The sequence below is a fragment of the Phascolarctos cinereus genome, unplaced genomic scaffold, assembly GCF_003287225.1.
Source record: "Phascolarctos cinereus isolate Bilbo 61053 unplaced genomic scaffold, phaCin_HiC Scaffold_2;HRSCAF=192, whole genome shotgun sequence".
Classification (NCBI taxonomy): domain Eukaryota; kingdom Metazoa; phylum Chordata; class Mammalia; order Diprotodontia; family Phascolarctidae; genus Phascolarctos; species Phascolarctos cinereus.
The window spans coordinates 262,186,126-262,209,896 of record NW_027555625.1 but is presented as its reverse complement, the minus strand read 5'-3'; the positions used below and the strand labels follow the sequence as shown (position 1 = coordinate 262,209,896).

General features: G+C 42.7%; 1 protein-coding gene across 4 annotated transcripts in view; it reads right to left on the bottom strand.

The window, feature by feature from the left end:
* Window positions 1–563: 563 nt before the first annotated feature.
* FAM163B (family with sequence similarity 163 member B) overlaps window positions 564–23,771 on the bottom strand; it is a 61,578-nt gene continuing 38,370 nt past the window's right edge. For 3 of the 4 annotated variants that reach the window (XM_020981957.2, XM_020981958.2, XM_020981956.2), the window contains 2 exons: window positions 3,875–3,990; window positions 564–3,493 (listed from right to left, as the gene is read on the bottom strand). In XM_020981957.2, coding sequence (XP_020837616.1) covers window positions 3,101–3,493; window positions 3,875–3,967 — 486 coding nt within the window. In that variant the 5' untranslated portion in view covers window positions 3,968–3,990 and the 3' untranslated portion in view covers window positions 564–3,100. Of the gene's footprint in view, window positions 3,494–3,874; window positions 3,991–11,392; window positions 11,417–23,771 lie in introns of those variants that run through there. The other variant, XM_020981959.2, reaches the window with a different exon arrangement.

Genomic DNA, 23,771 nt, shown 5'->3' with positions numbered 1-23,771 from the left:
TATCCTTATTCTTGTTTGGCTAATCACTATTATTAGGCTCACAGATAATTAATGTGCCAGTTAATAACAAAGAATGAATGCCCTGCCCGGGAATATTTGCGTTTAAAGGGGGATTCTTTAAGACTCAAAGGAATAAAGGCAATAGGGCTGCCTTTATTCTGGTACTGGATACCTGGTATCCTTTTGGATTATAATGCAGTCACCATTCCACCTGTGAAGTCTGCTCTGCTTCCACTCGTGTCCTCCAAGTGCGGCTCCTTTCACTGTTCTAAGGCTCATTCTAGGGGGGGAAATCCATGATGTTTTTAGGTGGGCTTTATGGCGGCCACTCCCCTGCCCAGAGTCAGATGACTGTAATAGTTGTAAGTCTTAGCCTTTCATTTTCAAAACCATACTATACACCAATTATATGTCTGGGCTATGGCCCTGACCTTACTCGCCAGATACTTTCTTCTAAAGTCAGACTTCTGTACAATGTCATTGGTGGCTGGTATGACCTTCCTTAAACCACTATAAAGAGTGGTCTGGAAGTGGGGATAGATTAAAGAGCCTCTTCTCCATAGTAATGTCAAAGATAAAGTTTATTTCCTTTTGTTTTTCTCAGTGGGCCCATGAGTCAGTCCCGTTCAGCAGTCCACCTCTGTGAAGTTAAGCTGCCTGTCTCGTTTCATTTCAAAGCTATATATGTATATATGTTTTATAGTTATGTATAGATAGGAAAAGGAAACAGGAAAATAGAAAGACAACAGCCACACGAAATTGCCCCCCCGACCCCTCCCCCCAAAGTCAAATGCAACAGAACCAACTTCAGATAAGAACTGTACAAAGTAAGAGTTTGGTTTGAGCTCCTGTTATGACATCAGACCACTAAGAACACCATCCCCACTCGCACATCCCATACTCACACCAAAGCTTTACTGACTACTTGCCCCATTCAGGGATGGATTAACTGGGCAAATCGACTGTACTATAGACCAAGGCAGAAGGAGGAGAAGAAAGAAAATCAAGAATACCAAAAGTGGTGAATCTTTCATGTCCTTCGAAACCTCTTCTGTGTGGAATTAAAAGCCTTCCAGGAAAGACAGGGAAATATCTCGTCACAGTACACACAATATTTATAAACCAACCACAACTGTTTAAAATTTGCCCTTTGTCTTCTAAGTAGAAGTTTTAATCGAGAGTTCAGTGAGAAGTGCCTTCTTCTCTGCTTGTGAGCAGACTGTCTTCCCCAAATCCTGGGCAGCGTAGTCTTGAAGGGGAAAAGGAAATTGTCTCTCAATAGACTGGCTTGAGCCAGAGACAGAACTGCGGGCATCCAGAGAGAAGCTTGGAGGACACAGGTTTTCCAGGGAGTCTAGTTTCCTGTATCTTTTCAAAAAATATAGTTTAACAAAATGCCACCAAAGAGTAAATATTGCCTTTTACTAAACAGAAATTGATTGGAGACTTATACAAATGGCTGCTTTCACTGGAGCTTAAGTGACTGGCCCATCATTAGGATTAGGGGGATTTCTCTAATCAGTATATTAGATGTTATTAAAACAGATTTCTTTCTTCCCCTCGACATGGAGGATGTTGGGTGTTGGTGTGTGTTGAGGTTAAAAATACTTGGGGAGGAAATTGTTGGAATTGGGATCTGTTGAGAGACAATTTGGAGTAGATCCTGTTGTTTACGCCTGCAGATCAGTGTTCAATGTGGAAGGTGGGTGGGAGGCAGGAGAATGGGCCAGAATGGTTTCTGGCATCTGGGACAATGACTTAAACTCCAAAGACTGTTCGGCAGAGTGGCGGCTATGTCAACCAACAAGAGCCCATCTCATTTTTCCCAAGGAAACCTGGGTGTGTGTATATGTGTGTGTGTGTGTGTGTGTGTGTGTGTGTGCATGCATGACTTAGGAAGTCTTTGGGCAAATTTGAGTCACTTTTTTTTAAAGCACTATTTTATTTTTGTGTGTGTCTCTGTATGTAGGGGCAAGACAAGAGTCATACTTGTCATTATTATCGATTACAAATTAGGTGGTATTTTAATATCCTTATGCTTATTCTCTCCTTCCTCCTGCATCCTGCTCCCTTTCCACCGATGCTGTCATACAAGGCCAGAAACTACTTTGGATCCAAAGAGAGCTAGGGTTCCAAGAAGATGGGGAGATAATGATAAAAGGAATGCCTCATGCCCATCGGAGGCTGGAGGAGGCTATACATTTCTAACTGCCAGTACCAAGACCTTCCGACCTCAGGCAGCCATTTGATATATGAGACAAGCCACTCACTCGGTGTGGTGACACTCAGGCAGTTCTGGGAGCCAGAGACAGCCTGGTACCAAAATTTCTAATAAAATGGAGGTAATGGCTTAAACTACCTTAATGCTTCAGTTTCCCCTCCCCCATCCTCATACCCCATAGCTACTCTCTATGACTGTCATCTCTTAGCTGGAATTTAACCACTTTTGTTTCTGAGGCTCATCCTTAAATGATGACCTTTCCTGCCTGACTGCCCCATATCACGGGGACCTTTTCCTCCTCTTATCTTCCTATGGTTTGCACTCCTCATTGGGTATGAAACTCAGACTAGACTGCCTGCTTCTGTTAGTTATATTGTCATGTGCCCTGCCTCTCCAACTAGACTGTCAACTTTTGGAGGGCAGGGAATGCGTTTTCTTGTGTGTGTGTGTGTGTGTGTGTTGGTGTGTGTGTGTGTGTGCCCTTTACAGTGCCTAACACATAGCTGGAAACACAGTAAGGGCTCAGAAAATAGTTTGCTGATTGACTGAATGACTGGTTAGATCAGTGAACTAACAAAATACATTCATCATCTCAGAAGCTCTCTCAGTCAGACCCCCTGGTGGATTCCCCAGGGGCCAAACTGTTTTTCAATGTCCAGAGGATGGACTGAAGGCTTCCAAGTCAAAGAATGACGGAGCTGAAAGGAACCTTACATACCATCTAGTCAAATCCCCTCTTTTTGCAGGTAAAGGAACTGAGGCCACGACATGCCCGCTGTCACATAGCGAGTTGGTGGCAAAGCTGCGTCTAGAACCCAGATCTCAGTTCCCGGTTCAGTGCTCCTTTCGCAGAGCCAGAGCAGGGGGTTAGGATGGGGCTCAGACATCAGTGCTGATGCTACGGCTTCGGGAGAAGGCTTCCCGCATGGCAGAGAGGCGGTTGGGGTTGAGGGCCTGGAGTCCGCCAAAGGTCACTGGCAGCTCTATGTCTTCCTGGCTGATGTTTTTATAGTTGATGTGCTCCCCGCCATTTCGAACTTCCTCAGGTTCCTGAAGGAAGAAGGTTGGTGGTTCATAGTGGGAGCAGCTGGGGCAGACAGCGTGACACTGGGGGGATTTCTGGTTGAAAGATGAGGAGGAAGATGGATAGAGGGAGGGCCCATTAGTCAGTACGATGTTTCGGTTGGAGTGGAGTGGTGGGACGTGAGAATGGACAGCAAAGTCAGGCTCTTCCTCATCCTCTTCTGACTCATCTTTCTTGCAACAGTAATACTGGATGCAGAAAGAGAAATAACACTTAGTGTTTTTAACAAAAGTACTTTCACATTCCTCATCATATCTGACTCTCACAACATTCCAGTGAGGTAGGCAGGTGTTATCATGCCCATTTTAAAGTTCAACATCTTCCCTCTTTTATCACTAACTTTACAGATGGGGAAACTCACGTGGTGAGACAAGGCCAGCTGGGCATCAGGCTGGGACTGCTTGTCTTGTACAGTGTCTGAGGCCTGACCTCCCCTTTCCCAGATTCTTTTTTGGATTCCAACAGGGGACCCTTCTCTAGAAGCTAGGAGTAAACTGAGCTGGGGAACATAGCCTCACCCAATCTAAGCCAATCCAATCCAATCTAAGAAGCATAGATTATTACTGTACCTGAAGCCTACAGTAACATAGGACTGCGATGATGCAGAGCAAAATAACTGTTGCTAATATTCCACCTGTGATGACCACAGTCCCGGCTGTCATTCGCCCTCTTCTCCATTAACTGCCTGAAAGACACAAGAAAGCTTTGAAATGAACAGAAAGAAGGTACTGAGTTTGGGGACTGGGTTAGGGGGAGCAGAGAACATGTATATTAACCAGGGCCTCTCTAGGGGTCTACAAGCCAGAAGGAAAATGCCCAGAGCTCATTTGGGACTTTGGGGGCCCTAAATAGTCAGGCACCCAGTGAGGGAGGAAAAGGGGGTAAATTTAAAGGGCACCATGGGATCTGGAGTTGAAGGAAGCTCAAAGATTCAATTCCCTTATTTTTCAGAAGAGGAAACTAAGGTGAAGTCCCATGCCAAAGGTCACACAACTAGTAAACAGATTATTTGAACCCAGGTTTTCTGATTCCAAATATACCATTCTTACTATTACATTAGGCTGCTTTAAAAAGAAAAAAAAGAGTTGAAGTTCACATAGATCTAGTCATCAAAAGGCAAAGTGGGTCCTACCCTTTCCCCTTTGGCCATGCCTTCTCCCCTCAGGCTCTCCTTTGGAAGGAAAGAAATAAGCATTTATTAATCACCTGCTATGTGCCAGGTGCTAAGTGCCTTACAAATATTACCTCATTTGATCCTCACAACAACCTTGGGAGGAAGTGCCTATTATTAATTCCATTTTATAGTTCAGGAAACTGAGGAAGAAAGTGGTTAACTGATTTGTTCAGGGGTCACACTGCTAGTAAGTGTCTGAGGCTAGATTGGAACTCAGGGCTTCTACTGTGCCACCTAGTTTCCTCTAGCTCTTAGGCACTCTTCCTTCAAGAGTGTCCTTAACCTGGACAAATTTTGAAGGGGCTGGGGAAAAAGGTGAGGAGCCCACAGGGATTCAGTCCCTACATGTCTCTGACTGACTCGTATCTTAGTAAATCTAGAGAAGGATGGTATAAACCAATAGCTGACTGGAAGCCAAAGGCTTATTTTATTTAAAGTGTTTGTATGTTTGTTTTTTAAAGGGGAGTGGTGATGGATGTTTGGATCCAGGAAAATCACTTGATGCTTTCATTTCCAAATCTGGGAAATCAGGATAATAAATCATCTGTGCCTTCCTACCTCACAGGGAATGAGGAGGACAAGTGAGGGAATGCATGTGAAAGGATATTTAGAACCAAGTCACTAAGGCAATCAACTATTATCTGTGGTTGAAAATGGGTAAAATTGGGGAATCTGGCAAATTTCACCTCTGATTCATATTGCTCTTTACCCTCTTAAAAGTATTTCTATATCCATTATCTTATTCAATCTTCACTACAGTCTTGTGAGGGAGGCAGGGTGAGAATTACCAATCCCACTTTAAAGAGGCCCAGAGAAATTAGGTGACTTGCTCAAAGTCATTCAACTAGGAAATGACCAAATTGAGGCCAGAATTTGGGTATTGTGACAGAGCCGTGTCTCTTGCTCCTCAAGGCTCCTCTTTGTAGCTTTTTGTTTGGATCTCTTCTTTTTCTCTATCACACTCTCCCCTCCTTCCCTTAACTGATAAACTCTTTGAAGGCTGGGACTGACATTGAAAGAGCACTGGATTTGAAAGGAGACCTGGATTCTAACCCTGATCAGACACCTACCAGTTGTGCAAGCCCAGGTAATTCACTTCTTTGTGAGCCTCGGTTTCTTGATCTCTAAAATGGTTATGATAATAATATGTATATGCTAGTAACCTCAAGGGATTGTAGGGAAAGCTCTTTTTGTAAACCTTAACAAATGATACAGAAATGTGAGGCTGGTGGCATTGATGCTTCTCATTTCTAGATTCCCAGAGGCCAGCTTTAGATTTAACACATTGTATTGCTGAATTCCTTGCTGAATGTGAGTCCAGGCTTCAGGACTTTGCTAGCCAGTAAGTGGCAGGAAATGGCAGTCCCAGAGACAGAGGTCCCACATAGCCTCAAATACCTATAGGCAGCACTTTTTGTAGCAAAAAGAACTGGGAAAAAGTAGATTCCTCCTTTGATTTGGAAGGACTAAGGAAGTTGTAATATGTGAAAGTAATGGAGTATTACTGTGTTATGAGAAATGGTGAGTATGAAGAATTCAGAGTATCATGGCAAGATCTATAGAAATTGATGAGACTGAAGTAGCACAGTCACGAAAAAAGTATTCATAATGACTACAGGGTAAATGGAAAGCACGAAGATGGTGAAAGAAAGAGAAAAAGAAAGAAAAAGAAGAAAAAACCTCAATGCCTAGAAATTATGATAACCAAGCTTGGCTCCAATGGAGAGATCTGTGAATGCATCTGCCTCCCTTCTTTGTCGAGGTGTGCCCATGGGTGTGAAACACTGCATCCATCCATCTATCTATCTATCTATCTATCTATCTATCTATCTATCTATTATCTATCTATCTATCTATCATCTATTTATCAATTCATCATCTATTATCCATCTATCAACCCATCTATCTACCTACCTATCTATCCATCTATCATCTATCACCTAACTACTTATCTACCTACTTATCTATCCATCTACCATCTATCTCCTATCTATCCATCTATCTACCTATCAATCTATCTATAACCTATCTATTTATCTACCTATCAATCTATCATCTATTTATCTATCCTATCTATCATCTATCTATCAATCTATCAGTCTATCTATCTCTGTATCTGACTTGGCTTACATATTGGTGAGTTTTGCTGAACTATTTCCACCCCCCCCCTTTTCATTCTTTGTTATAGTCCCCATAATATTGGAGATGTCTCTTTGGGAAGGGGAGGAGGGGAAATATATTGAGAAAAATAAAAAATATTGATAAAAAATTAAAAAGAAAAAACAAGTCTCGTGGGTTGGTGCTCTCAAGCCAGTAGGTCTCCCCTCCCCTCAAAGGCCTTTAGAATTAGAATCTAAAACAGCCACAGCCATTGAGTCCTCTCTGATGGGTCAATGGGTCTGATGTCGAAAGTGACCTTCTTAAGTCCTATCCTCTGCCCTGGTGTCAGATCAGGATGTCCATTCTGAGGCACCCACAGGTCACAAATACACTTTCCCTCCATCTCCACAGCTTTCCTTGGATTTTTACCAAGACAGACCCTGAGTAATTTCAGCTCTGATACTTATAGCAACCCCTAATGAAGGGACCAGACTAAATCAGAGATTCTTAACCTGTGGTCTGTAAACTTGTTTTTAAAAAATTCTGGTAACTATACTTCAATATAATTGATTTCCTTTGTAATTCTATGTATTTTATTTTATGCATTTAAAAATGCATAAAAATGGTGTTCTGAGAAGGGTCCATAGGTTTCACTAGGCTGTCAAAGGGGTCCATGGCACAAAAAAAAGGTTAAGAACGTCTTCACTAGATGATCATTAGGGTTTCTTCTAGCTACGAATCCTAGCTTGGGGATCCTACAGAGGAAGAAGAACCCTATCTCTTTCAGAAACATGTCCAGTAGTCTGGAGTAAATTAGTTTCTGGGTGACTATGGACTCTCACATAATCATTGGATGTCAGAACTAGAATCCTTTCATTTCACAGATGAGGAAACTGAGGCTTACAGAGGTTGTCACTTGCCCAAGTGGTTACAGTCAGTACGAAAGCCAGCATATGAGCCCTAGGTCCCTTAACCCAAAACAAGATTCTTTCTACGACACCACAGAGATAAGGAAATGGAGGCCCTCTCTGGGCAATTACTGGAGAAGTAATTTGCTGAAGGTCACACATATATTTAGTGGCAGAACTGGGACTAGAACTCAGGTTTCCTGATGCCCAGTTTAGGGATAAACTAAACTTTTGCTGCCTCTCCTGGAGGATATGCCCCTGACAAGGGAAAGGGGGAGTTTTCAAAATCCCTTTGGGGCCATTAGGGTTTTGCAGGTTCCTAGACCCCAAGCCTGGGGTAAGGAAGGACCTAGCAAGTGGACACACACACACACACACACACACACACACACACACTCTCTCTCTCTCTCTCTCTCTCTCTCTCTCCCTCTCTCCCTTCTTCTCTCCCTCTCTCCCTCCCTCTCTCTCTCTCCCCTTCTCTCTCTCCCTCTCTCTCAATCTCTCTCTCTCTCTCTCTCTCTCTCTCTCCCTCTCTCTCTCCCTCTCACCAGCTCTTGCAAAGCTCAACAGACAGTCCTGGCCTGGCCAGCTGCCAGAGTCAGGACTGAGCCAGCTGGCCCTGCCTGGGCCCTGCTGACTACAGGAGTAAGACAAGCGCAGGATCCAAGTCCATGGTGTGTGGAGGGAGGGAGGGGTAGAGACTGGCAGGGCAGGTGGAGGTGGGGGTATGCATCTTGATGGCTGAGATGGGGGTCCATGAGAGAGAGTTTTGTGTCCAGACAAGTCTCATGCTCCTCCTGATGCCCAGTGGGGTGAGGAGAAATAAATCAGGCAGTGGTTCTCAGAGTGGGAGGAAGAGTTTTTAAATTGCATGCTTCCACCGCCCTCCCTCCTTCTTGGTTAATGTGGAGACTTTGTTCTGAGCAAAACCAGCTGTGTTTTGGTTTAGCCTTTTCCCGACTCACCAGGTAAAAAGCAAGTGCCCAATAATCCCTTATACTCATACACAGCCTGGTACTTTCCGAAGTGCTTTTCCATCCATTATCTTCTTTGATCCTCACACCAACCCTGTGAGGGAAGTGGGGCTTAGATTATCACCCCCATTTTATAGATGAAGAAATTGAGTACCCAGAGAGAACAACAGTCACACAATGAATGAGTGGCAGAGTAGAACAGGAATGCAAGACTCTTTGACTCCCAAGTTCAATGTCTCTGTAAAAAAAAGCTATACCTTTACTTTAGGAATTCATAGATTATAGATTATCATAGCTTGAAGGACTTTAGGGTTCAACTTATCCAACTTGTCACTTTACAGGCAGCAAGGTAGTATGACAGACACAGCACTGGGATTAGAGTGAGGATGACCTAAATTCAAATACATCCTTATACACTTGCTAGCTGTGTGACCTTGGGTAAGTCACTTACCGTCTGCTTGCCTCAGTTTCCTCAGCTGTAAAATGAGAATAATAATAGGACCTACCTCCAAGGGTTGTTGTGAGGATCAAGTCTTAGCACAGTGATTGATATATAGTAGACACTACATAAATATTGGCTAATATTATTATTTTACAAAGGATGAATCTGAATTCCAGGGAAGGAAGAGACTTGGCCAAAGCCATGTAGCCAGAACCTGGATTAATGGAAGAGAATATAAGCTTCTTGAGGGCAGACACTGTCTTTTTACTTTTATTTTTACTCCCAGTATTTAGCACAGTGCCTGGCATACAGGAATAATTTAATAAATTCATGTTGACTTGATCTGAAGTAGAGTTTTAAAAGTGCAAATGCTAGAGCACATCCAGCCATAGCCATGAGGCAGCTGAGTGTTACAGAAGATAGAGCACTGGACTCAGTGTCAGGAAGACCTGAGTTCAAATCCTGTTCTCAGACACTACTCGGCTGTGTGGCTTTGCGCAAATTGTTTGACATCTCTTGGCCTCAGTTTCCCCATCGGTAAAACAAGGTTAATAACAGCACTGACCTCTAAAGGGCTGCTGTGAGGATCAAATTAAATAACATAGACAAAGCACTTTGCAAACCTCAGAGTGTTATATATATGCTTTGTTGTTGTTTAATTGTTTCAGTTGTGCTTGACTCTTTGTGATCCCATGGGGGAGTGGAGAAAGATACCGGAGTGGTTTGCCATTACCTTTTCCAGTTCATTTTACAGATGATAAACTGAGGCAAACAGAGTTAAGTGACTTGCCCAAAGTTACACAGCTAGTAAGTCTATGGCCAGATTTGAACTTGGGGAGAGGAGTCTGCGTGACTGCAGGTTCAGCACTCCATCCGCTGCACCACCTAGCTGCCATATATACTAGTATTAATTATAGAGCTTCAGGTCAAGCAAAAAACAAACAAAAAAACCCCCCCAACAAAATCAAAATAGACAAACCCGTTTATTGGTAAGGTTCTATTTTTCTAGTCTTCTGCCAGGTTCTGAGGTGAGAAGGATAGAAATAGAAAGCACCATTTCTGACCCAAAGTAGCTTAAGTCTAGTTCAGGAAAGAAGAGTTTCGTGAAACAGTATATAAAAAAAAGAATATCATTAAATACAAGGATGATTTGGCAGAAACCACAAATGATATAGGGATTTAGACTAAGGGGAACTGAGACTGTCCCCCTCCAGAACAAGGCATCTATAGAGAAATTTTCAGTAGCAACTTCACCATTCCCTCATTGACCCAACTACTATTTATTGAGCTTCTGCTACAGGCAAGGCCCTGTGCTAGGTACCGTGGATGACACAAGGAATGACACTGCCCCTGACCTCAAGAAGTTTACAGTCTAGTGGATGCAGGAACGAGGTGCACAGCATGTAAGAGTACACAGTCAATTCAGGTCAAGAAGCATTTATGAAGAACCTACTTTGCGCCAGTGCTGGGAATGCAAAGAAAGGCACAGACAGCCACCATCCCCAAGGAGCTCACATTCGAATGGGAGAGACAACATGAAAACAATCTACAAACAGGACACATACAGGAGAAATAGGGGATCATCTCAGAGGGAAGGCGGCGGCATTAAGGGGGAATAGGAAAGGCTTCTGGAAGAAGGGGGGATTTTAGCTGAGATCTGAAGGATTAGATTATAAGCTCCTTAAAGCCAGGGACCGCCTCTTGACTCTCTTCTCTCCTGCATCTCCAGTGCTTAGCACAGTGCCTGCTACATGGTTATTGTTGTCGTTCAGTTGTTTTCAGTCATGTTCAATTTTTTTTCTTTTTTTTTTTTTTGGTTAGGCGATGGGATTAAGTGACTTGCCCAGAGTCACACAAGTAGTAAGTGTTATGTGTCTGAGGCCAGATTTGAACTCAGGTCATCCTGAATCTAAGGCTAGTGCTCCATCCACCGCGCCACCTAGCTGCCACCCACGTTCAATTTTTCATGACTGCATTTTGGGGTTTTCTTGGCAAAGATACTGGAATGGTTTGCCATTTCCTTTTCTAGCTCATTTTACAGATGAGGAAACGGGGGCAAACAGGGTTAAGTGACCTGGGCTTCTCTCCTTCTTCATCACTGCCTCCTGCTACTTGGCACCTACTGGGCACTTAATAAATGTTTATTGATTGAAGGAAGCAAGGATGCAGTGATGAGGAAAGAGAGAAGCCCAGGTTTGGAGGATAGACACTGAAAATGCATGAAGTCAAGTGATGGAGTGCTTTGTGCAAGAAACAGCCAGGAGGCCAATGTCACTGGATTGTAGAGTAAATGAAAGGAAGGAAAGTGTAAAAAGACTGGAAAGGTCAGAGGGGGCCAAGCTATGAATTTTATATGTTATCCCACAGGCATTAAGGAGCCCTTAGAGTTGCTGAGTGAGGAGGGGTGACGTGGTTGGACCTGCTTTAGGAAGCTCACTTTGGTGCATGAGTGGAGGAGGGAACCAGAGACTTAAGGCAGGGAGACTCACCAGCAAAGTCCTTCAAGAGTCCAGATGTAAGGAGCAAGGGCCTGCACTGGGGTGGAGAGAAGGGAGCATATCTGAGAGATCTTACTAAGGTAAAACCAACAGGATTTGACAACTGATTAGACAGCTACTTTATGAACCTGGATGCCTGGGAATGTAGTGGTTCACTCAGCCCATATCTACCTCTCACCAGGCTCACACTGGGAAGACAATGAAGATTTCTGAGCAAGGGTGTGTCAAGAGGAAATGTATGGTTTTGGAAGACTGAATCTGGCAGCGGGCTGTGGGATGGATCAGGGGGACGGGGAGTGACGGCAAATGCCAGATTGTGCCTTAATTGCACATCTGTCCAAAAGAGAGTTCACTGCAGATGTCCTTTGCCACATCATCCTTTTCCTTTCTTGTTCATTTGAAACTATCCATTTGGGCTGGGGGTGGGGGGTAGTATTTGAGTACGGACTCCTTTTGGGAAATGCTAGTATCAGTTTTGGAAATGCTAGCGACTTTGCCTGCAAAATGAAGTTTGAACTAAGCTCTAACGTCCCATCTAGGTCTGTGTTCTATGTCCGAACGTTCTTTCTAGCTCTGACTTTCTATGTTCTTCGGTCCCTTCCAGTTCGGACCTAATACGGTGCCTTGACTCTAAGACCACCACACCCCTAGTTATTGTAAGTGTTAAGGAGTCGGATGATTGTCATGATAGCTGCTAAGGCCATTTGGAGACCTAAGAGCCATTCCCAGAACAGTCTGGCTTCTTTCCTGTCCATCATGCCACCCTCCCAAATAGCTTTTGGAAGTTCATCTGAGCCCACTGTCATCTGAGCCTCTTTCCCCGTGAGAACAGAGTTGGAGGGGTCCTGATCTTTGCTGCCACTGCCTAACTCTCTGCACGGCTTGGAAGAGACAGCAACCTGGTGGTGTGATGGGGAACTTTGTCCAGCCCTCTGTACTTGGCCCATAGAAGACTCCCAGCCCAACCCCAACGGCTGTCAGCAGCTATCTCCATGACACCTGTATTTGTGCCAGCTGGAGCACACTGTTGGGGGATCTGATCCCAGGCTTTATAGATATGCTGAGGAACAGAAATGCTTCAGATGAATGCCAGGGCCAGAGAGGCCAAGTCCCCAGTCCATGAACACACAATGACAGCTCAGCCCCCTGGCGGGAGGCCAGCTTCACTGTTAACTGTGACCAGTCTCCAGTGCCCCGGGCTCTCTCCTTCCTCTTTCCATGCTTTTGCTCATTCTCCTATCCAAAGCTGAATCATCAACTTAAGCTCTACACTTTTGGGGAGGCCTTCCCTGACTACTCCAGCCTTATTTCTCCTTTCTCTCATCTCCTACAGCACTTATAGTCAGAATGGTACCACTCAAGCACTGTTTACAAAGGGGATATAACAATTCACAAGTCTAGGTATTTAGCTCCTTTTCACAAGGTCACACTGGTTGAAGAGGGCTTTGGAGAAGCTCTGGTCTCCTAAGTTAGGAAAACAGAAGAAGTGGAACTATTCTCAGGTAGAAGCCTCTTGTGGGCAGGAAAGAGACTGCAATCCTTGAGCTGGCATCATTCAGGGGAATGGGGAAGGTCGTCATCATTGTTGGTCCTTTGTTTTTGAAGAGGCTCAATGACATTATGGGGTGATGCCTTGACTTGGATTTAAGTGAACTGGATTTAAGTCAGGCAAAGTTGCGCAAAGTTGTCAGATGGCAAGGAAACCATATTTAACCTTGCTGCCTGGTAGGGAAGGGAACACGCATTTATTAAGTGCCTGCTGTGTTCCAGAAACTATGCTATGTGCTTTACAAAGATCTCATTTGATCCTCACAACAATCTTGGGAGGGAGATGCTATTATTATACACATTTTATAGTTAAGGAAACTGAGGCAGACAGAGATTAAGCGAGTTACTCAGAGTCATATTTAAGTCATATTAAAGTCATAATTAAGTGTCTGAGACTGAATTTAAATTCAATCTTTCTGACTCCAGGGGCTACACCTAGGTGCCTCTAGCTGATAGGCAATGGAGATCCTTCAGTCTGTGGTGGAGAAATCTTTGTTGCTCTTCTTCAAGTGAGGAGACAGGGTTGTAGGCTCACCATTTAGACTTTTTCAGTGATTTTTCTTCTCTTTTTCTTTTTTGTTCTTAAAAATATTATTTTTATATAGAATGGCTCTCGGGGAAAGAGGGAGGAAGGGATGTGGGGGAAATTCTGGTAACATAAAAAGGAAAAGACATTAATTAAAAACAAGCCAAAAAAAAGGCAGCATTCAATTTAGAATTAAAAGGGATGACTTGAGGGTCACCAAGTCTAACTCTCTCAATTTACAGATGAAGAAACTGAGACCCACTGCAGTTGAGTGAGTAGCTGAAAGTTACATGGGGAGCAAGCAACAGAGATGAGATTCAAACCCAGATCTTCTGATTGCAGATTCAGTGCTCACTCTGTCCAATCACGTTGCCTCCCCTACCAGAAACTAGTTCTAGATCTGCCTCTTTCACTAAGTCACTGAGTGACTTTACACAAGTCACTTCTCTTTGAACCTGCTAATTCCTCATCTGAGGGAGCAACTTGGAACAGACAGTCTCTATGGTTCCCTCTAGTGAGGGATGTGCTGGAGCCAGCTCTGACCAGCTCTCAGTGGTTGTATATGAGCATTTACATCTCCGAATTCCCACTATAAATCAGGGCTCAATTTATCGTTTTGTTGATTGTCTACTCTAGACTTGTTAAAGTGACAGAGAAAATATTAATAATACTAATCAAACTTACAAGTATGTTGTGTGTACATTTCCCTCCCCCAGAGAGCCAGTTATTAAACATTTATCAGCACATACCTGCCTCTAGCTCTAATAAAAACACATTTACTGAGTGCTTTAAGGTTTGTAAAGCACTTTCCTTATGGCAATCCTGTAAGGCAAGTAGTTCGAGTGTTATTATCTCTTTTTCCAGAGAAGTAAACTGAGGTTAAATAACTTGCCATAGACACTGAGTGTCCAAAGCAGGATTTGAACCACTCCCAGGTCTCCAGCCTGCAAGTCCAATGCTTTGTTCATCACACCATTGGCTATGATCTAAATCGCTACTATTTAAGTCAAACCATTTTTACTTGCTCAAATAAGTAATGCCTTAGCCCAGATAAGAAGTACAAAACTTTTGCTTTAATTGCAAAGACTAATTACAGCAACAATAATTAGTATGATGCTATGATAATGAGAACAACAATAACAATGTCATTTTAAGCACTTTTAAGATTTACAAAATTATTTACAGGCATGTATCTGTTCATCTGATCCTTACAACAAGCTGGTGAGACAGTACAGATATTGTTAAAATCCTTCAGGGTACTCTATTGTCTCCCAGGTAGAGCTCACACCCCTCTGCCCACAGGATATGATAGATCCTACCTTTCAAGCTTTTTTTTTTTTCATGTTGCTCCCCTCTACCTTAACCGCCCTCCCCATACCTCATACATGTCCTTTTGTCTTCCTGTTCCCTGTTCCTGAAATGTCCTCCTGGTTTCTATTCACTTGCTGAATTCCTACCATTACTTTGAAGCCCAGGTCAAATATAACCTTTTCAAGGAAGCCTTCCCTGATCTCCCAGAGATTTCACATATTATTTTGTTTTGTACCTTTCTGATGTACTTATCATGGGATATTGTTTATTATAGTTATCTCTGTTTGTGTCTTATCTGCCTATAAGCCTTTTAAAGTTTCATGAGAATATGAACCTGCCTTTTTGCTTGTTTTTAATTAATGTCTTTTGCTTTTTATGTCACCAAAATTTCCCTCATATCCCTCCCTCCCTCTTTCCTCGAGAACCATCCTGTATAAAAATATTTTTAAGAACAAAGAAGAGAAAAAAATCACTGAACAAGTCTAAAAATATGGGCAATATATCACATACTTGTGAACCTCCCATCTCTTTAAAGATGTGGGATGGGCTTATTTCTTAATTTAATTATTAATTTTCTTGGTGTTTAGTATAGTGCTGCACACAGCAGGTGCCTAATAAATGTTTGTTGAAAGGATGAACGAATGAACATGGTGACAAAGCTCCTGTAGTGAGCTAGATGGAGTTAGGAGACTTGGTAGAAAATGCTGGGACAGCTTGGAGGAACAAGAATGGCCTTAACTCTTACAGAAAGGCCACCCCAGATCCTGTTTGGAGTAAAGGAGCAATCTGTCAGTTTTAAAAATTCTCTTTTCTCTGATGGTTTACTGAAATATCAGAACCACTAGCCAAGACAATTTGGCAAGCATCTCACTGAACTGTTAATCTGTCCCTCTCTGGACCATAAACTGTTTAAAAGCTTTATAAACTTCTTCTCCCCACTTTTACAAGAACAGAATGTCAGATGGGAGCTGTACCCCTTAATCCTGACCCCAATTTCCCACCTGGTGGGTAAGACCCTTATTTATATCCTCAGAAACCAGGAGAATGAAACACTTTGACATACTCTAGTTATGAGTCTCCTGCTTTACTGGGAGGTTACCAACCAGGGGGGATGATTCCCCTAGAAGAGGATTGAAGTAATCTTGTTCCCCAAATGAGGAGCCATATTTTCCATGGAGCCCTTCCTGACTGACCTGGCCACACCTCTACAATCATCCTTCCATTCTCTGAATCCCTAGATCTAAGTAAGTCTGGAGTTGGAAGAGGCTGGAGCTGGAAAGGACTTTGTTCAATCATTGCAGAAGTGTCAGACTCTTCGTGACCCCATTTAGGGTTTTCTTAGCAAAGATACTGGAGTGGTTGGCATTTCCTTCTCCAGTTCATTTGATAGATGAGGAAACTGAGGCAAACAGGGTTAAATGACTTGCCCAGGGTTGCACAGCTGGTAAATGTCTGAGGCCAGATTTGAACTCAGGAAGATGAGTCTTCCTGACTCCAGGCCTGGCTCCCTATCCATTCTATCACCCAGCTGACTTAGAAGAGAATGGAACTTAGAGGTCATTTAGTCCAATTGTCTCATTTTATATGTCAGCAAACTGAGGCCCAGAGAAATTAGGTAACTTACCCAAGGTCACAAAGTGACAAGATCCAGAATGGGAATTCAGGTCCTCTGATACCAAATTCTGTGCTCTTTACCTTGTATTATTCTACATCTCAAAACCTATCACATCCCTGAAGAAGAATCCACTCTACCACATATGTGACAAGCAGCTATCCAGTCTTTGTTTTCAGACCTTCAGTGTGGGGACCACTAACTCCTGAGTCAGTCCATTCCACTTAAACTCAGAAACCAGAGATGTCAAGGACCTCTGAAGTTACCTAGTCTAAGCTGCATGTGAAGAGAAATCCTTAATATAAGAATACTAACTAGTGGTTATTCAGCCTCCACTTGAGGATGTCCAGTGATACAAACCTTCTGAGCACCCACTCCCCTATCTGACTTTTGGTTGGGACATCTTCCCTTATCTTGGGTTGAAATCTATTGCTCTTGCAAAATCTACCCATTGCTAGGAATTGGGCAACTAGGTGGTATAGCTCCTAGAGCACTAGGCTTAGAGTCAGGAAGACTTCAGTTCATATTTGGCCTACCATTTAAGTCCCAACTAAGGTCCTACCTTCTACAGAAGGCCTCTCTCAACCCCTCTTAATTCTAGTGCCTTCCCTCTGTTAATTATTTCCTACTTATCATATGTGTATATATGTACTGCATATACATATATAATATATATTTCCTATTTATCTTGAATAGCCTATTTGTACATATTTATTTGCTTATTGTTTCCCCTTATTATATTGTGAGCTCCCTGAGGGCAAGGATTATCTTCTGCCTCTTTTTGTATCCCTAGCACAGTGCCTGGTACATAAGAGGTACTTAATAAATGTTTAATGACTGTTTGACTGTTAGGTGCTTGAATTAAAGATCAAAAATAAACCAAAACCAAAATCCCTCAAGAGACCCCAAACGAGGTGTTTACCTTTTTACTGGGGGATACAATATGTGAACAGATTAGTAAATACAAGGCAATTTGACAAGGGTGTGGCCCCTAATAACTAGAGAGATCAGAAAAGGCTTAGGGTGGAAGGTGTCAGCTGAGCTAAACCCTGAAGGAAGCTAAGGCTTCTAACAGGCCGAGGTAAGGAAGAAGGGCATTCCATCCAGGGCAGGTCAGCCTGTGCAGTGGGATAGAAAGTTAAGGGAACAAGAAGGAGGTCAATTAGGGATATAGAGTCATCTTTTTTATTGTGCTATGTTATGGGAATGCTTGTTTTATTTCATAAATTAAAAAATAAAAAAATTTTAAAAAAGAACTGTGCCTTAGGAAGACTATTTGGTAGACAAATTGGACAGACGAGACTGGAAGCAGGCCAACCAGCTAGACCACCGCAATAATTTAGGTCAGAGGTGATGAGGGCCTGTGGCTGTATGAATGGAAAGAGAACATATACGAGAGATTTTTTAATGGAAGTAGAAGTGATAAAACCTGGCTATCAATTAGGATTTGGGGAGGAGGAGGGAAAGAGAGGGGATAGTCCAGGGTGATTCTAAGGTTTCTGAATCTGGGTGACTGGAAGGATGGTGGGCCACTCAACAGAAAGTGGAAGTTTAGAAGAAGAGTTGGTGATTTAGGAGGAAGTTTTGGACATGCTGAGTTTGAGATGCCTGTGGGACACCCAGGTGGGACCGGAACTCCAGATCAAGACAAGGATTGGATGTGTAGATTTGGGAACTATCTGGGTAGAGATAATTTAATCCAGAAGGAGTTTGATGAAATCACCAAAGGAAAAGGTATACAGAGAGAAGAGGGCCTGGGACAGAGCTTTGGGGCAAGAAATGGATACTGATCCAGCAAAGGCAGCCACCTAAAAATGTGCCCATGACTTTCCCACCTTCAAAAACCCCTCACCCGATCCAACCATCCCTCTTACTATTGTTTTACACCTCTTCTCCTTTTTCTGGCTAAACTCCTAGAGAAAGCTGTCTCCAATTACTGCCTCCAGTTCCCTCATTTTCAATTCTTCTTTGCAGTCTGACTTCTGACCTCATCATTCAACCAAAACTTCCTTCTCCAAAGTTACCATGATCTCATTAACTGCCAACTCTAATGGCCCTTTCTCCATCCTCGTCCTTCTGGATCTCTCTTCAGCCTCTGATACTATTTAATTATTGTCTCCTCTTTGATAATTGCTTCTTTCTAGGTTTTTTAGGACACTTCTCTCTCCTGGTTCCCTTCCTACCTGCTGTTCCTTCTTAGTCTCCTTTGCTACATCTTCATCCAGGTCATGTCAGTTAACTGTGGGTTAACAATCTCATTTTACAGATGAGGAAACAAGCCCAGAGAAGTTAAGTAATTTGTCCAATAGCACACAGCTATTAAGTGGCAGAGTTGAGATTTGAATTTGGGTCCTCTACTGCCAGGTCCATACTTTCTGCTGGACTGTGAGCCATAGATTACCTTCTATTGTTCTCCAATTGTTTCAGATATGAACAGGAGATTATAGATCAAAAGCTGAAAGGAAACTTGTAGCTTTCTAGCTATACTGTAATTTACGAGCAGTCTCTTCCTTTGCATCATGTGCATGCCCCACCCCCGCCTTGTGATTAGCACTCGAGTCACCATAACCCCATGAGCTAACTTTTAGAGACATTTTTCATAGAATGTCAGAGCTGAAAGAAGCTTTGGAGACTATTTAGACCAGAGGTTCTTAACTTGAGGTCTGTCCCAAATGTCCATGGATAGATTTCAGGGGGATTTGTGAACTTGGAAGAGAAAAAAAAATATACTTTATTTTCACTGACCTTTTGTTTCATTTGTCATCCTATGTGATTAATTTTATGCATTTAAAAACATTATTCTGAGAAGAGGCCTGTAGGCTTCACCAGACTGCCAAAGGGGATCACAGCACACGAAAAAAGGTTAGGAACCTTCTGCCACGTTGCAAATGGGGAAACTGATCTGTGGTGAGGGGGAAGTGACCTGCTCAAGGTCACAATAGTAGTAGTAAGTTGGAGAGCAGGGATTTTTCCTCTTCCCCAAGTTGCCTCACATTCAGAAACAACGGAGACTTCAGCCTTTTCCTGACAAACACATTTGTCTTGTTAAAAAGTTCTTTCTACCTGGAAGCTTTAAAGTCTCTAGTGAGTAGAAAAGTATATAGCATATGAAGGAGGCCCATAAGCCAAACAGTTCCTGTCTAGACCTCCTTTACATTTGTTCCTAATTTCATGCTCCACAGGCCCCTGGATTCTTATATTTAGTAATAAATATATGAGGAAGTGTTTTGCAGTGCTGCTGTGGTCTCACAGAAATTATCCAGAACCCTGGTACAGGGAGAGGAGTACCCAGAAGCAGAAAGAAGATACTATTTATAATGGGGCTTTACATGTCTTGATAACAATGTGTGAATCCTCGTTTTATTTTTAAAATTTTTTTATACGTCTCAATAATGTGTGAATCCTCATTTTAATTTTTTTAAAAGACGGCCACTTTTTGGGGGAGGGGGGCAAGGGATCCTGAAACTACTCCTTTAGACCGTAAGTTCTTTGCTTTCTTTGTATCCACAGCACTTAGAACAGTGTCTAGCACATAGTAGGTGCTTAAGGAATGCCTGGTGACTAACTGAAGCAGCTATTAAGGAGGAAAGAGTGCTTGGTTTGAAATAGAGGTCCTGTGTTTGAATCCCACCTCTGCCACAACTATTTATGTGACCCTGCATAAGTCACTTACACTCAGTGGGTCCCAGTTTTCCTTATGTATAAAATGGAGGGAGTATCTTCAAGCTCTATTAGCTATGATCCAATTAAATTATGCTTCCTGAGCTAGTATTCTAGGATTTGGGGAAATAGGCTCATTTCTCCTTTCTCAATTCCTCTGGCTTTTATACCTCCCCTTCTATTTTTTCTGACGAGAGTCTTTACTTTTAAGCTCTGCTCAAGCTTTGCTCCATAGCTCAGTGACCCCTTGTTGAAGTTGCCAAGGGCTAAGGGCCCTGCTCTCACCTTCAGGCTTACATCCTCTTTCCATACTTACAAACTTTTCCTTCACCACTTTGGGCCTTTACACAAGAAATCCAGGTGACAAATAGCTAATCATGCAGACCAGTCCACTCTAATGTGCTAATGATGGGAGAGGCCCTCAATTGATCTCTGTTGTCTGTCCTTGTTTTTAAAGAGGACCAGTGGCATCATGGAGTGATGTCTTGACTTGTGTATAAACTGGATCTAAGTGAGGCAGACTCTGTTAACCTCATTCTCTCTTCTAGAGTCATCACAGTCTAGTGGCAACCCAAAAGTCAAGATGACTGGCGATGGCCTGGGATGCAGCCAATTACCTTGGCATCTTTAATGCCTGACCAAGCTAGAGCATGCCACAGTGCCGATTTCAGCCACTTTCATGGTCATTGGAACAAGTTGTTCTCATAGGCCCATTCAACCAATGGAAATATTCACACGCTTGGGGTAGACATCTTCCTAACTCACCAATGGATTTGAGGCCTGTTGGCTGCCCTCAACCTGGTTTAGCCCATCTGCTGGGATGGTTTTCCTGGGGTGTGGCTGCTGTGCATGCTATAGCTTTTTGGAACCACAGGTGAAAGCCCACAGGGCTAAGCAGCCCTGAGATGGGCTTAGCAAGCCCTCACATCAGAGGTCCTAGCCCTCCCTGATCAACCCATACACCCTACGTTGATCTCTAAGGTCCTTTCAAGCTCTGACATTCTATATTCTAATATTCTATAGTCCAAGGTCACATGTAGTTCTCATATTCTGGGATTTTAATGAATTGAACTGAGAACAGTGGCAGAAATAGAGAGCTGTATTTCCACCTGCCTCTCATTACCATAGCTTCTGTTAAGCTGGCTACAACAAGTTGTTATTCAAGGTGTAGAATTCCTCCTTATAAAACTCAGGAAAACAGATATATTTGTCAGGTTTGGCTTGTTCAAATCCAGATGGGGAAGAGGAAGCTGGGGTTTCTAATTAGCTTTGTTGGTCTGCTCCTTGAAGCAGACACCACGAGTGATACCACTCAACTCTGAGCTGAAGTTGAGGGTGATGACTTCTCACACTGAAAAGAACAGAAGCAGCCCAGACCCAGAGGAAAGGAAACAGGAGTGGAAGAGACTCTTAGGCTAGACTCAGAACTTGAAGCTTTAAAGTAATGGCATGTCAGGTCTGAAAGGAACCTTTGGACACAAACCATCAGAGAAGGAAAGGGCCTTGAAACATATGAGAATAAGAGACATAGAGGTATGGGGGAACAATACCAGATTTGGAGAAAGTGTGGATTGTAATTCCAGTGCTACCACCAACCAGATGTGTAACCTGGGGTAATCCACTTAACTTCTGGGGCCTTAGTTTCTACATCTGTAAAATGAGGGAGTTGGATTAAATGGTCTCCAAGGTCCCTTCTGGCTTGAAATCCTTAGAACAGTGGTTCTTAAAGTGTGGTCCCCAGACTGCTGGAGGACTCCAAGACTCTTCTGGGAAGGGGGATCTAACAGATCAAAATAATTTTCATGATAATATAAATCTGTTATTTGCCTATTTAAATACTATTCCCTTTTCCAATACATAATGTGAGGTCAAATTATTTTCATATACTACAACCAAAACAACCTATCACAACATTTTACAGAAGCAGATATGAGAATATACCTGTCTTCTATTAAGTCAGACATTAAAAAGATTTGCAAACTATCTAAAACACTGCAACTCTTCTTAATTTTTCAAAATTTTGCCATAGCTATTTTTTATAAAATGTTATTATGTTAACACATAATAAATTTATTATTATTTCTAAATGAATTAATATTTAAATTTTAAAATTAATTTTAATTTATAATGTGTAAATATCTGCAGATATAGGCCACATAAACAAAAACATTTTGGGGTATTCATAATTTCTAAGAGCGTAAGGGGACCCTGAGACTAAAAGTTTGAGAGCTGAACATACAATGTCTGAGCAAAAGGTATTTCTTTGGTGCTCATAATGCCCAAACCCTCACTTTTTATGGAGAAAAAAACCCTACAACTTAACTCTTTTGTCCACCTCCATGCCTGCCAGACAATATATTCTTTCAGACCGTTGCTCTTTCCACAATATTCCCCAGTACGCCCTGCCGTTTACAACAAATTCTTTGCAGACCAAGTGTCACCAAGGCTAGTTTCTGCTGTGGTCAGAGCTAGGCTCAGTGAAGCTGAGAAGGCTCAGGGCCTCCCCCTCCTGGCTGTCTCTGCCTCCCTCTAATGGTCCAGAAAGAGCTCTCCCATGGTGTACAGTTTATTTGATGCTTTGCTGGAGAAACAGTTGAAGGCTGATGTTTCCAGTTACTCTGTAACAGTCATCCTGAAACCACTTATCAATAAACACCCCAAACCACTTATTAAGCAGCTCTAGGGAGGCTTAGGGGCTGAGAAGGTCCCTGAATATTAATGGATGCTAATTACAGTGACCCAATTTTAATGCAGGAAGGGGAGGCTCTGATTTCATAATGGCAAAAAGCTAAGAATGAAAGCCAAATTGGTTGAGGACGGGGCACCACCCCTGTCTCACTCACTGGGCTAATTAGATGGGACTCTCAAAATGCCTGGCTTCCTTCACGGCTTGACACATGCACCACCTCCTATGGGAAACCTTTTCTGGTCTCCCTAATTGCTCGTTTTCTCTCCCCTTTTCTCATAGTATCATGGCTAAACTTATCATCAACATATATGTATGTACATACACACACACACACACACTGTGTCTTCTTGAGGTGAGGGTTTGTTTTTAATTCGTCTTTGTCTATTTATCATGATACTTAACCATGCCTTGAATTATCTCTGACTTCATAGGACTTTCCCTATCATGTCCAATCCCTCTTTATTTTATTTATTTATTAATTTTATTATCTAGCCTGTTTGTATGCATTTGTTTGCTTGTTGTCTCTTCCGCTAGATTGTAAGCTTCATGAGGACAGGGGCTGTCTTTTGCCTCTTTTTGTATCCATAGTGCTTAACACAGTACCTAGCACACAGCAGGTGCTTAATAAATGTTTATTGAATTGAAATCAGGTGGACAAAGTACATAGTGAGAGGAAGCAAGAGGTAGGCTCTGGGTTCAAAACCTGTCTCTGACACATACTAGTTGTGTGAATCCGTGGATTAAGCCCTTGGGGCGTTGGGCAATTTTCTAAGATCATAAATTACAGATTCGTGGCTAATTTGCACTGGGGAGGGAGTTCCTTACACCAATGAAATCAGACATCTGGAAAACGAACAAAAATGACCAATATACCCTTTATACTTATCCCCTTTGCTTTCATCCCCGCTGGTATCATTCTCCCTGGCTGGAATGTCTGCTCCCCTTACCTCTGCCTATCCATCCTTGGACATGCAGCTGAAGTCCCACCTCCTCTCTGAAGTCTTTCCCCATCAACTGCTCCAGT